This window comes from Theobroma umbraticum, unplaced genomic scaffold, assembly GCF_002168275.2.
Source record: "Theobroma umbraticum cultivar Fairchild unplaced genomic scaffold, ASM216827v3 scaffold_228.0, whole genome shotgun sequence".
Lineage (NCBI taxonomy): Eukaryota > Viridiplantae > Streptophyta > Magnoliopsida > Malvales > Malvaceae > Theobroma > Theobroma umbraticum.
In genome coordinates, this window is record NW_018397274.1 from 495,772 (window position 1) to 512,445 (window position 16,674).

Consider the following 16,674-nt stretch of genomic DNA (forward strand, 5'->3'; position numbering starts at 1 on the left):
GTTCATGTCGACCGTTTAGATTAATCGTATTGCCACCTGTTTGCGTGTGTAAGTGTGTTCCTATCGCAAATAATATAAAGTATAAACTAGGCTAACAAGGTCAAAGTGCGGTTCCATAACTTTGATTTGAATAAGTTATCTAAAATTTCTCTTTGAGTAGTCTTGCTAAACTCTTAAGATTGGTGCATGCTTAGTGAAGGAAAGAACGAATCCATCTGACCCGATCCGATGACGGATCAGTCAAGTTAAGTTAGATTAACATTAATGCTGTAAATGTATAGATTTTATACAATATCAATAAATCGAAAATTGACTTCAACATGGCTTGTGAGCGACTTTAGCAAGTAGCATAGTTTGCCGGAAATTCGGAAGGGTTCATATGGGTGGGGTTGGTGCTTCTCACCACCAACCACAGTGCCCTATTGAGTAGGGTGAACTAGCTATGGAAAGTGTAGCGTATACAGGGTATGGACCATGTATCATGAGATGGAGAATTAATGTTGCATTTAATTTGTATCAAGGAATAGATCAATGGAGCTTCTTCCCAAAGTAAAATTAATTATATTCCCCAATCTTAGAGAGGAAAATATTTGATCATCACCCTTGAGAACATGAGAGTACTACAAAGTAAAATGTAGCATGCTTTGGGAACTGCAAAATATCAAATCATGCAAAGTTTTAAATTAGTGATTAAATTAAGGTTTTGGATAATTAAGCTCTTATTGGATTGTGTGGGCTTCCCATGTGACATAAATGACTTTACTTCCAATGAGAATAAGCTTAGAAAATATATTTTTTGACTTCAAATTTGTGAAGGGGTTTGATTGATTTCGAGATCCCATGCCCTCCTCTCCCCTTTAAGTGCTTTTCAAGTAGAGAAAAAGAAGACCATAGTCTTTTTATCCCTTTCTATCCTCATTGTCCCATAGGACTTTGTATCAAGTTTGGTTTTTAATCATAAATAAATAAATAAACAGGCCTTTCTTTTTTCTTTTGGGATCGATGGATATCACTGTGGCAACAATTTTTGGGTTCCTGTCACCATCTTGCAACTTGCCTTCTCCAATGAAAAAACTTATTATCTATGTTTCAATAAAGGGATAAGTTGTTTAATTTATATAATAAAATTACAAAAAAAAAATAAAAATAACTTTGTATATAAAGATATAAATTAACTTTGCATTGATGTTTTAATTTTATTTAAAAGGCAAAGACCAGATTTATTTCATGTTAGAAGTACAAAAAAACTATCCAGTTGATAGTATAGTGCAGTACTTACCTGGTACAAAATCCGACGTTACAATAAGGCTTGCATAAAGTAACCTACACATGCTTTTTTGGGTTCCTATGAATTGAGGGTATTTCGATAATGTCAGTGAAATTAACAGTTTAATTCTTTTGAAAACAGAAGTTATTCATGAGGTACTTAATTGAAAAGAAAAAAAAGATTTATAAGGTGTTAATTGAGAAAAAAAAATCATAAGATATCATGGGATAAAGTGGAATTTGCTTTCTTTTTTGTGAAGTTTCTTTTTATTACTTTAAAAAATTAGTACCAAGTTTTAACCTAATTAACTAACAAGTAGGGATGCCCATGGTGGGCTCAAGCCTGATATTTTCAAAGCTAAGTTTGAGTCCAGCCCGGCCCAACCCTAACATTTTCAATGCTAAGCCTAACAGGTAGTTATAACAAATGACATTGAGAATTAGAGATTAGATAAACCAAATTGAAAAACCTAACATGTTATTTTAGGTATCTAGAGTTACGTACCCCTATTACGTAGAGTCGAGTATCTTATATTTGAGTTTGAAACGAGTTCGAGTAAGGAGTCTGCTGTTCATCTTAAATTTGGGTCAAGCACGGATATGATTCTTTGATACTCGATACTCGAATTCAATTATGTTTTTGTCCGGATTATATCAAGTAATCAGTATTCTAAACCGGTTTATACCTATAAAAAAAAAAATTCGACCTCTAGGCTTTCTTAAGGGCCTGCATGGGTGCATAGCTGGCCTACTATTAGGCCTTTTTGTAAAGGTCCAGTGAAAGTGAGGGGCTGGTGTTGGGTCCTTTAGGCTTTAGCTAGCGCAGCTCTGTAGCCTGGTGGTTGATTCAAAAGGCAACCATTAATACGGCTTCGACGTGGAGGGTGCAGCATCCACTGTTCAGCAAGCAGAAGAAATCTTCTGGATTCATTCTATCACCATGCTTGTTGCTTGTTTGAGAGACAGTTTAGTTTGTTGAAGAAACACGAGAAATGATGAGGGTTTTCCTTGACACCCACCGAGCATTGATGCCGAATCCCATGAGACTGAGACTGAGATCATTTGCATCTTCCGCTTCTGCTCTGAAATGGGAAGGCGTGGTTTCCATGGTTCAGGGAGCTTCTCGAGGAATTGGCCTTGAATTTGTGAGCCCTCCTCATCACCTTTCACTTCTTTTTCTTTATCTTTTGTGCATTGCTTCCTGCTGCTCTCTCTAGCTTGTCCAATTCTTGAACATTTATTCTCTCTCATTTACCGTTTAAAACGAAAATAGCTTGGGTTTTTGGTAAGAATACAATTGCAAGCTCCAAATTTTATTTTTGTATTCAACTAGATTCACCCCAAAAGGTGTAATGTTTCACTTAGTTATAAAAAGGGTTGGATTTCTTTTGATGGTTTTTATTTGAATTGGAACTCATTGAAACTTTAGGTAAGATTATGCTTGTTTAGCCTTCTGAGTGCTATGTATGTCCTACAGAACCTGATGCGTTTCTGTCTACTTCAGAGGAACCAATTTCCACTTTCATGAGCATTTGTGAATTTCGAGTGCTGCTGAATAATCTCTACTTTATTCTCTTATGGGCGCTAGCTGAATAACTTTCTCCTTACATGGACAATTCTACTCTAGAATGGTTTTCTGTTGTTCGTATTAGTGGTTTTTTTTTTTGTTTCTAAATAATTCCGTTGTGATTTTCTCTTCTCAAACCCTTTGGATTGATGTAAGAGGCTAAAACTGCTGTTTGTATCAGTTCTGCACTGTCTTACAGAGCGTATCGATCTGCATCTTGGTGTTAACTGTTAAAACAATTTTGATGTCAGTCTATCCATGTTCCTAGTATCTCATTCTGCTATGTCACGTTCTTGTTCAATATTGCGAGCGGACACCCTTTTTCTTGAATGCTATGTAATGAACAGTTCAAGGCTTATACTTGTGGCCACAGTAGAATAGTAATATGCTGTTAAGAGATCATAAGAGTTTTGCTTGGTAATTTTACTCCAGCTACAGCAGAATAATTGGCTATTAAGAGATTGGAAAGTTCTTGTTCATTCCTTTTTGTCTAATTAATTTCCATGCTATTTTAATATAATGATCCTGCACTATGATTTTGACTTGTGCACTTCTCAATGCAGGTTAAACAACTGCTGGAAAAGAATGAAAAAGGGCATGTTATTGCCACTTGCCGTAATCCTAATGGCGCAACAGGGCTTCTTGAATTAAAAAATCAGTTTGCTGAACGCCTTAATATTTTACCATTGGATCTGACTGTTGAAAGTACTATAGAGGTTAATTATCTGATTCTGTTTCTTTCACTCTATTCCTTGGTCTTTTATATATATATATATATATATATCAAAATAAGACCGACCTTTGACACATCATACTTCAGGAGTCAGCAAAGTCCATAACAGAAAGATATGGCTCTCTCAACCTTCTCATTAATGCATCGGGCATTCTTTCAATACCCAATGTATTGCAACCAGGTATGAACTTTATGTTATCTTTAAGAAAGTTTTCAAGGCTTTAACAGCATAAATATCTTGCATCTGTACTGAAAGGGAAATGAAATTCTTCCCCTACACTCTTTTCCCTCTTACTTTTTTCCTCTCGTTTTTCAATAAGCTGCCTAGGCAGGTGAATAAACTCCCTTGCTTTCAGTGCAGAAACAACATTGAGCAAATTATACAAGTCATCTTTGATGCTTGCTTATGAGGTTAATGCTGTTGGTCCTATTTTAGTGATCAAGGTATTCTGGCTTTGCTTTAATTTTCTTTTATTTTTTTATATAAAAGATTCACTTTAAACTTTCAACTCACAATTGACCCTGAATGTTCTGGAAGAACTCCAGTTCACTTCTTTTGGATAAAAGAAGGAATCTATATGCTGTCAAACTAACTTTTTGTTAACATTCTTTGTTGATAATGTTAAAAATGCTGGATTTTTTATTAGGCAGAATTGCCATGGTTTCCATTTTTTAAACTTTTTTTGAGGGGTAAAATTTACCTGCGGTCAGTAAACTAATCACTAAATTTCCTTTCAGCACTAGCATCAGTTTGTAACAATTGATTTATGAAACTTTGCAACATGTGTTAAATGTTGCCTTTGTTTTCAGTGTTCATTGAGAAAAACTAGACAGAAAATCAACCAAAAACTAAAAGGAGAGTCTCTTCTTGTAGGATTAATGGTCCTCACTATAACGTCAACCAAAAACTAAAAAGGGAGTCTCTTCTCTTATTTCTTTTTTTCGTTTCTCTAGTTTCTTTCTTCTCAAAACTCTCATATATGAAAGCCAGTATTCAAAATTTCATTTTTTTTTCCAGCTTGGTTTGATCCATAGAAAGGTCAATGCTCTTGGGAATTGGGCAATACCTGTCTGATAGAGAAGCATGCCATAAGTATTGGGTGTCATCACTCTCATCTTCCTTGGTGAATTTTCAGTTAATGATGGTGTACCTGGTCCTTCCTCTAGGATATAAGAATGTTTACTTTATGGTTATTTTTCTTTTGTTTTTCTATTCTCTGTTCTTTACTCCACTGTATTGTTTTGCTAGAGATTCAGGAAGGTAATTTATTTACTATTTAGTTTCATCTTCTGCTTGTTTTCAGTGGTTGGTTGTTGCTGCCCCTTTCTATGGAAGAAACTAATAAAAACAACCCAACCCTCTATTAAACCTTTCTTTTGGCATCACTATTGCCAGTGTTCTTAATTTCCCAGGTCTCTCTCTCCCTCCAATCCAGCTTGTGCTAGATTTGTACTAATTGGCTTCTTTGTTATGCGGATTAAAGGATTTAAGGTGGATTGATTATGTTCCTTTCTTTTTTTTTTTTTTGGCTTTAGTGGAGAAGAAAATGGTGTGGTTTAAGGTTTCAAGTTTTAATCTATTAAGATTCTGTATTTTTTTTTTCTTTACAGAGAGAATATGCATGAGTTTTAGAGATAGAAAGGGAAGCTGAAGTTAGGAGAATCAAAGTATATAGCGAGAAGGAAGGGTGGGCTTTAGATATATAAAAGGAGCACAGGAGGGAGACAAGAACTGGCTACAGGAAAAAAAAAATGGTATGTTTGCTTGTTGTATGGGAATTTTTTGGTCCACAAAGCAGTTTGTGGTGACACCAGTTTTCTCATTTGTATCAAAATCTTTTACAGATGCTAGCTGAATGATCACTTGATCCAGATTGAAAATTTAAGCATGTGTAAAGTTATACATTAAAGTTCAGTTATTTAAATGATTTTAACGTTAAGTTTGGTGAGCCGGGGTGAAATTGCTCATATTTGAGCAAAAATGGGGATAGTAGCTGATCATGATTTCATGGTGGATTGACTGTTAGCTGCTAGCATGAAGAGAGTCATGTGCATCACCTTCCCTGTAAATATAACTTAGATGATTTCCTTTTACGCAAGTGGCTCCTTACAAAAGTGTTTTCGAATGCAATGTGTTGCAATCAATAAATCATTGGAATCTTTCTTTTGGTTGTTGTGTTTGAATTCTTCATTGTCCTTTGGTCTCAATGGGAGTTCATTCACAATATAATAGACATTCCTGTGTGATATTGCTGACAGCATATGTGGCCTCTGCTCAAAGCTGGAGGAGGTTCTGGCACTGAAAGGGATGTTGCTGTAGTTGCCAACTTAAGTGCCAGAGTTGGCTCCATTGGAGACAATCGACTAGGGGGCTGGCATTCCTATCGTTCTTCAAAGGCTGCACTTAATCAATGTATGTATTCTTCCCTCTCATGTCTCTGTAGGATGAAATTTTTGGGGTTTCTTTCCCCTTTCTGTAAAGCTTGTGATGGAAAGAGCAGCAAAGATCCAAAGAATTATTTTTAATTAAAAGAAAGAAGATAATTAACAAAGCCTTGAGTCAGATTCGATAATAATCTGAATGGACAAATTAGTTTTGTTGAATTCGTGTGCCAGATAATGCTGTTTATCTTGATGCATGCAGTGACGAAAACTATTTCAGTTGAGTTTGCAAGGAAGAAAGACCCAATTGCATGCATTCTTTTGCACCCAGGCACAGTGGATACAGATCTGTCTAGGCCATTCCAGAGAAATGTTCCTGCTGACAAGCTTTTCACCAAAGAGTTCTCAGTGCAAAAGCTTTTGAACATCATTAACAACACAAAACATCAGGACAATGGCAAGTTCTTTGCATGGGATGGACAGGAAATTCCTTGGTGATTTACAAATTTCCATCTTGATACACAACATGAAGAGATCAAATTTGGTATTAATGACTGTTTCATCGTCATATTGGTTTGTTGTATTTTGAACCTGTATGATTTTATTGAAGTTTCATTCATTAATTTGATGATATCGATAGACTTTGATCATTGCTCTTGTTGCTTATTTTTTTTTATTGACATTTTCGCCTCTTTGTCATGTGCACTGAAATTGTAACAAGACTACTGGTTTAGTGATTGGATTTTTCGTTAACGAAAGTAAATGTCTTTACTAGTAAACAAGAGCAGCTTTGCAAAGTGCAAGAAATGAAGATGAATTGGGGTATGGCAAAATGCAAGAAGTGAACTGATTCTGATTCCACTAAAACCAAGTAACCAACTTGTGAATACATGGTTAAGCCAAAGTCTGGGTCTGTAAAGACCAACAGTACCTTTGTCTTAACAATTTTAACCGTTTTATTTGAGCCAATAGTCAACTTCTAACTAGCTACGAACAGCCTAAGGGTGTTCTTCAACGATCATTGTCTCGACTGATCCATCAGAGCTTAGTGAATCCTGCATGGTTGAAAATCAAAATGACAAAAATGGTTAATCAGAAATATTATGTTTACTCTATGATGATGGAGAAATGTCAAATTGAAAACTAGAATTCCTACTCACGTCTCGCAATTGGTGTTGATGGAGACGGGGAAACCAACGTTGATGTTGCAAGCTTGAGGAATCTTGCTCAAGAACTTGTCCTGAATTCCCAGTGACTTGGCGGCAGCCTTCAAGCATCTGCAGATGGCCTTCTTATCATCAACGGATTTCACAGTTTGAGCAAGCTGATGCAGCCCAGTGCAGCATTCAGCGGAGGGCTTTGTAGCCTTGCCAGTTGCAAAGCCAACGCATGCAGCTGCCTTGGCATCCACGGTATTACATGGAACAGCAGCCTCCCCATGGTTGGCAAGGAAGAAGAGGAATGAGAGTAGAAGAAGCATGGAAAAGAATAGATTCTTCATGATTGGTTTTATGTGAACTTTGCTCAGTTAATGATGTTGAAAGCACTTGAGTTGATGGAAATTGGCTTGGGGTTGATGGATTTAAATAGAGAAGGGGGAAGAGCTACGTCATTTTCATGCTTTGGGGAACGAGAGGTTTGTGTTTCCCAATGAGATTGATCAAGCCAAGGTCAATTAATTTTTCCTAATTTTCAAGGCATGATTCTCCTGTTCCCGGAGTTAAGACTCAACAAGATTCAAGGCTTGATGCTCCGTTTTGTGCGCCATAAGGATCAGGTGTTGGTGCTGATATTTGTAAAAGTACTTGCATGACATGACACATGTTTTCTGTCATAGATTGATCTGACTTTGATCAATCCCATTGGGAAACACAAACCTCTCGGTCCCCAAAGCATGAAAATGGCGTAGCAAACCTCTCCCCTCCACGGCCAACTTATACCATTTTTCCCTCGAGACCGTAACTCCAAAAACAACAACCTACGTAATCCAAAAATCAGCAGCCTCAACCTTTTTCTTTAGCACTCAAAACTCAGTATTGCAATCTGTAGCAACCCTCCACAATAAAATCCAGAAGCCAAAATCTGGTAGCTAACAAAGGAGGTAAGCGGCAAGGGGCTGCTCATTTATGTCTTTTACATCAGCAACGTTTGAAAGTTTCTACCAAACTAAAGATGTGAAGATTAGGCAGCTAATTAAGTAGCCTTGAACTCATCCCCGCCAACAAATATTAGTAATATAACAGAGTTCATACCTGTAGCTGTAAGCTAAGTTGCTGTCTAGAAACCGTAAATTACAGCACATTACTCTTAACAACTAACAACCTAATGGAGTATCCCAGATGAACACGTATCTGTTGGCTTTCAGTTCCTTGCAAGAGGTCTTTACTTGGATGCTGTGGGATTGAAGGATTGTCTCCTTTTTGAAGTGAAACATAGGGAGAATAAGTTTGTTGTACTCGTTTTCTGGATTCGATTTCATGTGGTTCTGCCAAAATTGATTGAAAAACATGCATGATAGGAAGACAGATTCACAGACGATGCAGTCCAAGGTTAGCATGGGTTCATCCCTCTTCAAGTCTCAACAGCAAAAGCAACAAAATGTGGAAAAGAACTCATTTGGAGACTTGAGACAAGCTCAAACAATAACATCTTCCTCTATGGCTTTAATTCTAGCACTTGGTTTAGCTTTGTGTTCTGACATCCATTCCACAGCAAATCCAGAGTTGGTTGAGGACGGTTATCTGGTGGAACACAAGCCATGAAGGCATGGTTTACCGATCTTTTAAACCTTTGCAGCTTAATGTTAGGAAGTGTCAGAAAAGTTATCACATGCATAATCACAGGCACGGTATATTGATAAATGACAACTGATGTATCAAGCTGTTAACTCACATACGAAGTTGGTAAAAAATACAAGTGATATGAGCTGTATCAATAATTAAATTTCTTTAATGTTTAAGAATTTGTTTATATTTTTAATCAAAATTTAAAAAATTATTTGATTATAATAGAAAATGAATAAATAGGAGTAGTACAGGATCTTAGGAGAAATCAAATGGAAAGAGCATAAAACAATTGCCCACAATTAAAAATTTCCTTTCTTGAATTATAACTAAAACACAAAAATTTAATATAACTCTGACAATATCTTTCAAATAAAAAGGAAAAAGAATATCCCAGTTACAACAAACAAGCCCAACTACAAAAAAACAGAAAGAGCCTTTCATCTCTTTCTACAACAATAAGTCTATGGTTCATCTGAGCTAGAACCTCCAACCCCATCGTCGGATGCTCTAACTTCACCTGCCATCTCAATCGTGGCGAGCTGGTTGCCTGCCTCACCAACGAGCTCATTCTCACTGAAGAGATCTGTTTTAACAGGTACACTTTTTTGCTGCTGGAACAACATAACATTTGCAATGGCTTTAAAAGCAGCATCGGCCTGATTATTATCAGCCACGGTGTCCTTGTCTATTCCGTGCACGGTGGGTTCCTCTAAAGAGGCATCGGCTTCTTGTCTTGGAGGAGCAACAAAGAAGGGTATTCTACCTCTCTGCCAGTCATGAAGAATCATCTTTGCTCCAGTCATCAAATCAGGTTCACCACCCTAGACATAAGGCCATGTACAAGAAAACACTCGCTTAAATGTTATAACTTAAATTTTGACTCTCTTTGTATAATACAGTTAAAAACTAAATGAGGCTTGAAACCAAAGTTAACACCTACCTTCAAAAGTTTACCGGTTGATTGGCATAGCTGGACTAAGAAGTCATTTTCATCAACCCTGAAAACAGCAATACAATAAATATAGTTAATAAATTGCAACTCTCTCATTATTATATATGCTTATATGATTTAAGAGTAGTAAATGGGCACAACACCAAATGCAAATGCCACATGGATGGCCATGTTCCAGTTAAAAGGCATGATCATGCATCCCATATAAAAGGAAGAACAAGAGAATGGAAAAGCGCATAGTTAACTAGTAACAATCCTTTATTTCTTTTTGCTAGATGTGATTAAAATACTACATTAAAATAAAATAGAAACAAGCAAGAAAAGGAGCAATTTTAAGAATTTATGAAATTCTTTGCATAGATTAGTTATAAGGCTCTTCAATAATGGTAAATGATTGCAAACACAAAAGGGTAAAAAAACCAGCTAACTAAAATACATACATATCAAGATCATTTCTCACACCTATATAACATCAAGTAAGCTTTTCTAAAGAGACAAAAAGGAATATTGATGTGTCGGATGAATGCTCCTCTGTATAATAAATAAAGCCTGATCATAAGCTGCAACTCTAATAACTGAAAAGGTAAGGACTTGGAAATCACATTCGCCAACTACAATCAATCAAACATCAACATGCTCCAAAATTCAATTTAGAGTCCAAAATATGATGACAAAATGCCGATTATAGCCACAAAGCAGCTCACCAGTCCTTTATCTTGTATGCTCTTTCCAAGTGCTCCTTCTTCACACGCTTTAAAACTTCTCCAATATGTTCAGCAGCATCCTCTAAGTTTGTGACACGTACCTGGAAAAATCAAGAGTTCAATATTATGATTAGACTAAAAAATCAAGTAATAAAAACATTAAATATTATGATTAGACTAATGGCTGTAACATAAAATAAGTCTCAAGATTTTTGGTATGTGGGCCAAACCAACAATTATAATGGATTATGCCATTGGCTCACTCATCTATTAATAACAATGAGCAAATAAAATAAACATTAAAACTTAGAATAAAAACATTTAGATGAACCTGAGCCTTAGGTCAACAGTGAGTAAATTCATTTTCACCATTAATATCACATGGGACAAACCACAGTGAATCCAGTGTAAATAAGTAACACACCAGAACACATTGAATCTTGATGGAGGACAAAAAATAACATAAAGAACATACCACCCCCTTCAGCACAATATCCGTTTCTGTGTCACTGTTCTGATAAACAACCCCGGGGCAGTCAATTAAGAAAATCCTTTTAGTGAGTGTTATATACTGCCACACCTTAGTCTCCCCTGGGATCGGAGCAACCTTGCAAACCTTTTAAAATAGAAGTAAACAAATTCAAAAGCAAAATAAAGTACTGAACATATATGAATGAATTACATGAATATAGTAATTACATTACATGCACATTACACCATCCTTCTATAAGAATACCAAAAAATAAAAAACAAAAATGCCTTCAAGAGTAAAGTTCTCTAAGTACCAAACAAAAAAAATTGATTAATGTACACAGTTAAGAAAGGGGCATTGATGATAAGATGTCAGGCACATTTCTAAAAATATATTAAAGACCCTATAGTTAAGCGTATTAATAAGTACACATAAATATAGATTAATAATACCAAAATACTGGATTACAAAACTATGGAGTACAAGTACATCAAATAAAAGAAGCAAAAAGGTGAACAAAAACATTACATTTTTTGTGCGGAGTGTGTTTATAACTGAAGACTTGCCAACATTAGGATACCCAATAAATCCAACAGAAATCGCTTGCTTGTCACGTTTTAAGCGGGCAAATTGTCTCAGTACTGATAAAAGAGAACCCTACATTTGATGGAAATAAACTTTGTTAGAAATTCCAGAAGAGAAAAGTCTAAAAATAAATAATACCAGTAATTAAAAAAAAAATGCTTCGAATGCATATCCATAGCTCTTCAAAAACTTAAAAGTAGACTAAGTTTTTTTCAAATTGTGTCTTTTCAAAACCAAAAACAATATAATTAGATTTGTAAGAGGTTGGGAGGTAAGAGAATTTTAAGTCCTGATTAAAAAATAAGATATTCTAATGTTAGAAATGCCAGGCACAAGTTGAAGGGGTCCGAGGGGAAGGTGAATGCTACAATAACAGCATAGTTTCAATAAACATGTAAATATGGGAACCAAAGGATGGCAGCAGTCAGAAGGGATGAAGAAGTAATCACTTTTTTCATTTGACATTCTAAATCCAACAACAATATGAAATGAATTAGAGGTACCTTGCCGAAAGACTTGTTAACGCTAGCATGGAATGCTAGAGTTGGATATTCCTTGGATAAAACTCTAAGCCACCCTTTTGTTGCCCAAGCTGGAACAAGATCACACTGAAAATAGAAATTCAGTATTTACAAGCAGTTTTGCAGAAAACATCAGGGAGTAAAAAACAATAACAGTCTTGGAAAAATTTTCAACATTTAAATGCAACTAACCTTGTTTAACAGAAGAATCATGTGTTTATGCTTGCAATGTTCTTTCAAATGCCTCTCTAAGTGATGACATCTTGTACCTTGTGGGTCCCTAGCATCCAAAACCTGTAATGCAAGAGAATATTAAGAAAGGATGACATGGACTTTCTTGTTTCTTCTTCTATTGCTTCCTTTTCAATTAGGGGGCAAGCAAATGAAGAGACACCGACCTGGACAACAACATCTGATGAGTCTATTACTTTGTAGAGTTCACCCCATATACGTTTACTTTGACCCTTCTCAAACATTGTATGTCGAACCAGTTCACGGAATCCATCTGCCTCACCTGCTTCTGCAGAAGTAGAGGCACCATACTTCTGCTCAAAGGCAACTGCAGAGTTAATACAACAACATGTGAAACACAAATATAAGGTTCAATTTTTGTTGTTCCACGAGAAGCTGGAGAAGAACCGCTTATAATATAATCAGATGCACTTTAAGACAAATGTAACCCTAACTTCCTAGCCACAGCCCCCTCCCCCCCACCCCCAAGTAAAAATAATAAAATATTACCTTGAGAGCCATCTGCTTTCTTCACTAAAGACTCGTAATCTGCAGCTAGGAGCTTTGGATGCTTCCTCTTCCCCTTAGGTCCAAATGCATCCTCAAAAGGCTGTGTGTCCAGAAGATGAGCTCTGGCTTGCTTCATAGATTTACATTTTATCAACAAACACGATAGAATTAGAAGTATGCTCGGAACTCAAAAGGCAAAGGAAATTCCAAAATCCAAATTTCAGAAAGATTCATTTTCAAAGAATTCATTACCTTGGAATGGTCCTTTAAGAGAGACAAGGGCAATTTCTTCTCCTTCAAAATGACATTGTAATTGCTTGACATCCGGCTTTGGAGCTCTTCCCGGAAAAATTCTAGCTCTTTCTGATTCACAACTCGGGTGTTCCCTATGAAAAGAAAGGAATACTGACACTAAGTCGCTCACTTCAATTCAATATTAAAGAGCAGACAACAAACAAAACTCATGCCAATCAATTAATGAAGTAAAACTTCACCAAGGCTCTTTCAATATTTTTGGTTTTGATTATTAAAAAAAATTTTCTTTTGACATTCAACTTCTAGAAAACAAATAAAAGAACAATTAAGAAAAGAAGCAATCAAATGGAGTCCAAATTAAATTAAAAAAAATGATCTTTTTAAGCTTACCGAACCAGCGGCGGTCGGGCTGGATACGGGTGTTGGGCAATTCTTTAGACTGAAACTCATGGCTCAAAATTTTCCCTTTACTGTCACGTTTGGGCCGCGTGTTGTACATCTTGAGGCGGCGGACAGTGGCGGCGCTTCTAGAATCTTTGTTGTGCCATCGCTTCGGTTCACGTCTAGGGAGTGCTTCGGTTTACCCGATACGTTCACTTTCTTCTCCTTGTTCTTCTTGGCCATTGTTCTTCTGGTTTATTGAAATGAAAAAATTCCTCGGAAAACTAAACAAACAAGCAACCCAAACGGACAAGAGTGCCAGCAGCGGTGGCCTAAGGCGGTAGTGGTGAGGACGGGAGAAGAAAGACGAGAGAAACGCTGGTTAAAAAGAATGTGATGAGGAAAATGATGGAAAATTAGGGTTTTTGTAGCATTAAGTAGTGAGATAAAAACGACGTAGTGTTTGGAAAAAGAAATAATTAAAAAAGGTAATTAGGGAAGGGGAATTGGGCTTGCCTGTTGTAGGCCCAATCCATTGACCGATCGAACCGCGAATAGAAATCCTTGCCGGTTCAACCCATGGTTCGATTTTTCATCCGAAAGGATAAACCAAACAGGGCTTGCCTAACCAAGCGCGGAGGATAAGAAATACCAATGTGGATGTGGCCCATATCCAAAGCTGTTTCCCCACAGACCCTCCAACAGTGTTCCATAACTCTAATCCGACAGCCACCGCCAAGCCCAAGCCGCCACAGAAGAATTACAAGACTCCCAAGGCGCGGAGGACGGCAATGGAGGCAGCTGGGCTCGATCCGATGGCAGAGATAAGAACGCACAGGAAATGTGGAGGGAGCAAATTGGAGATGGAGATGAAGGAGATAACCATAAGAAGACTCAGTGTACCGTGAAGGCGTTGCCTACGTGGAAGTAAGTCTTTCTTAACTCTGGTTCTTACATTTGTATGTGGGTACCATTACCGAACTCATAATATAGTTATTGGTTCTTTGGTTGTGCTGAGAGAAGTGGTGGAGGCATCGGTGGATGGAGTGTTGGGTGGATTTGGGCAAGTAAATGAGGCAGATATTAAGGTAGTGAGGTTTTTCTCAATACCTTTGCATGAAAGATTCGAGGGCGGTGGAAGAAATCAGCATCTTGTTGCTCTTGGTACTTCTCTTTCTCTCTGTGTGCTCAACTTTATATGCTTTTATGAAGTTATATACCAATCTATGTTCTGTTGAGGTAGTTTGGTTTATGTATATTATTATTTTTTACACTAAGAATCAACCTTAGGTTATATGCGCCATTAAATGTGGAAGTGCAAAGTTGGTAATGGATCCTACTTCATTAGAATGTAGCATTGGTGAAAACCTAATTACTATAAATTAAACAAAAAACATAGTGTGACAGCAGATAGGATAGTGTGATGGATGAAATTTTGAGTTAAATATCCACAATTAGTGCCTGAACCGGAAACCAAGATTACTTGATAACACAACCATGAAAATTATGTCCCATATCCCACCCCATAAAAGAAAATAAATAATAAATAAGAAGACAAAGGCATGGAAATTTGCATGAATAGCATTTCTGAATTATTTGGCATGATGTCTTCACCAAAATCAGTCTCAGTAGTGCAAGAAGCATGTCATGCGTTACAGGTGTTGCTTTGATTTAGAATGCCAGCGTTATAGGTGTTGCTCTTATTTGGAATGCCATAATGCAATTGAGAATTGGGTTTACTACATGCTATTTCGCTAAAAAAAAAAAACCATCTTTAAGCAATATTCTTTTTTAAATTTGGGAAGAAGCTTGCTGGGAGTTCTCTCTCTCTCTCTCTTAAGGGTTGTGTGCTTGTGGGGGGTGGGGGTTTGGGCACCCCTGGACCCAATTTGAGACTGTTGTGAGTACTCAGAATAAAAGAAAGAAATTTCTGTGTTTAAGATTGAAAAATTACTTTCACATTACATCAGCAGCGAAGCTGCTTTATCTTGCGAATATTCTGGAACTTGTTATCCTTTGAAAGGCAAAAATTAGTTTTGTCTTCAATATGTTTTATTACTAGGAGATTGATTCTTCGACATGAGTAGGATCTATAATTGCCTATATATGAAGTTGGTTTTAATACTTGTGAGTTGGTTGACCATACTAGGGCAATTGACTGAAATCTTGCAAAGGGGACTTGTAGGGGAAATTATTTAGGAAACTAAGCAGTTGGAGTTTAGCTTTAATATAAAGATATTTGGGTAACTAAGCAGGAATGGTTTGGCTTTAATATGAAGATAATTAAGTGATTTCCACAAGTTTTATTATAAATAATATGATAATAGATGCACTTAAGCACTTGGCTCTATGATAGGTGCATGTATTGCCTGCTAAAAGAGCTGCGTTTAAATTACCCTCCCTGAATAAAATAAAATAAAACATGATAATTGATGGTTGTGCCCTCAAACATTTGCCTTCATATGGTTTATGTTGGTGGAATTAAAACAAACTCTTTTGATGATGTTAGTGCAGATGAATCTGGTACATTTTAGGGCTAAGCATACTAAATTAAACTATGTCATAAGTCTCAAAACACTGCATTGCTGACCTTTATTTCAAGTTTGTACATTTAAGCAGTAGTAATACCTGCAAATGGTGCTAAAGCATACTTAAAATATTGCTGGGGTACTGATCTGGTTGGTGTTTCATTTTTCTTGATGTTTTTAATTCTAATTGAAAATCATAAATCTAGTTGACATTCTGAGGTCTTAGTTTCTATGTTAATTTAATGTACTACAGATTGTGGTTCCGGCATAGGGAGAATAACCAAGAATCTTCTCATAAGATATTTTAATGAGGTAAGGTCATTTTTCTCTTTCTATTAGTATATTTTCAATATTCCTGACATTTACCATCTTTGCAGTTAATTGATAACATGGTTCATAGTGCATAGTTTTTACTGCCTAAAGAATTTCTCTGTTGTATTTGAATGAAAAGCAAAATTGGGCGGTGCCTTTTAAAAAATTCACGCAGGACATGAGGAGGGTACTCGTTAATTTTGAGGTACTTGAACCCTAATCCTATAAAAAATAAATGCCCGAACCCTATTAATTACCTGAATAATTTTGAAAATTACTACCCTAACCCTAACTCTAATCCTAATACATTCCCGTTACCCTATAATTACCCTAACCCATTTAAAAATCTGATTATATAAAAAAATTATTAAAATGTTCTTCATGGGTACCTAATTACCCGAACCCCATATCCATATACAATAATATTTCTCTTACATATTTCATATAATTAACTACTAATTAAATTAATAAAAACACAAATAATAAAAT

The 16,674-nt window shown here is 36.3% G+C and overlaps 4 protein-coding genes across 4 annotated transcripts in view; 2 read left to right on the forward strand and 2 right to left on the reverse strand.

Annotated features, from left to right (window-relative positions):
• Nucleotides 1–2,121: 2,121 nt before the first annotated feature.
• On the forward strand, nt 2,122–6,598 carry LOC110427359 (NAD(P)-binding Rossmann-fold superfamily protein). The gene is made up of 6 exons (XM_021442846.2): nt 2,122–2,411; nt 3,397–3,549; nt 3,654–3,747; nt 3,928–4,010; nt 5,826–5,979; nt 6,211–6,598. The coding sequence occupies exons 1-6, from the start codon at nt 2,259–2,261 to the stop codon at nt 6,444–6,446; spliced, it is 873 nt and encodes a 290-aa protein (XP_021298521.1). The 5' UTR covers nt 2,122–2,258; the 3' UTR covers nt 6,447–6,598.
• A 202-nt stretch (nt 6,599–6,800) lies between these two features.
• On the reverse strand, nt 6,801–8,024 carry LOC110427254 (non-specific lipid-transfer protein C, cotyledon-specific isoform-like). Its single transcript, XM_021442733.1, has 2 exons — nt 7,109–8,024; nt 6,801–7,003 (listed from the first exon to the last, which is right to left on the reverse strand). The coding sequence occupies exons 1-2, from the start codon at nt 7,447–7,449 to the stop codon at nt 6,994–6,996; spliced, it is 351 nt and encodes a 116-aa protein (XP_021298408.1). The 5' UTR covers nt 7,450–8,024; the 3' UTR covers nt 6,801–6,993.
• Nucleotides 8,025–9,023: 999 nt separating this feature from the next.
• ATNUG2 (GTP-binding family protein) lies at nt 9,024–13,608 on the reverse strand. The gene is given in 12 exon segments (XM_021442555.2): nt 9,024–9,555; nt 9,675–9,732; nt 10,391–10,491; nt 10,866–11,006; nt 11,391–11,519; nt 11,951–12,055; nt 12,161–12,262; nt 12,367–12,527; nt 12,710–12,839; nt 12,962–13,095; nt 13,355–13,507; nt 13,510–13,608. Coding segments are annotated over 12 exon segments (1,653 nt in total). The 5' UTR covers nt 13,589–13,608; the 3' UTR covers nt 9,024–9,195.
• Nucleotides 13,609–13,962: 354 nt separating this feature from the next.
• Nucleotides 13,963–16,674, forward strand: part of LOC110427303 (alpha amino-terminal protein methyltransferase) — a 5,631-nt gene continuing 2,919 nt past the window's right edge. The window contains 4 exon segments of the mRNA XM_089785453.1: nt 13,963–14,155; nt 14,158–14,244; nt 14,339–14,509; nt 16,127–16,190. Of these exon segments, the coding sequence (XP_089641579.1) occupies nt 14,137–14,155; nt 14,158–14,244; nt 14,339–14,509; nt 16,127–16,190 (341 nt within the window). The 5' untranslated portion in view covers nt 13,963–14,136.

Excerpts from the sequence above, each read along its gene's own strand:
- LOC110427359 (XM_021442846.2), top strand. The coding sequence starts at position 2,259 with ATGATGAGGGTTTTCCTTGACACCCACCGAGCATTGATGCCGAATCCC. Across the intron at positions 3,550-3,653 it reads CTGTTGAAAGTACTATAGAG|GAGTCAGCAAAGTCCATAAC; the intron begins GTTAATTATCTG and ends ATCATACTTCAG. Across the intron at positions 5,980-6,210 it reads AAAGGCTGCACTTAATCAAT|TGACGAAAACTATTTCAGTT; the intron begins GTATGTATTCTT and ends TGATGCATGCAG.
- LOC110427254 (XM_021442733.1), bottom strand. The coding sequence starts at position 7,449 with ATGAAGAATCTATTCTTTTCCATGCTTCTTCTACTCTCATTCCTCTTC.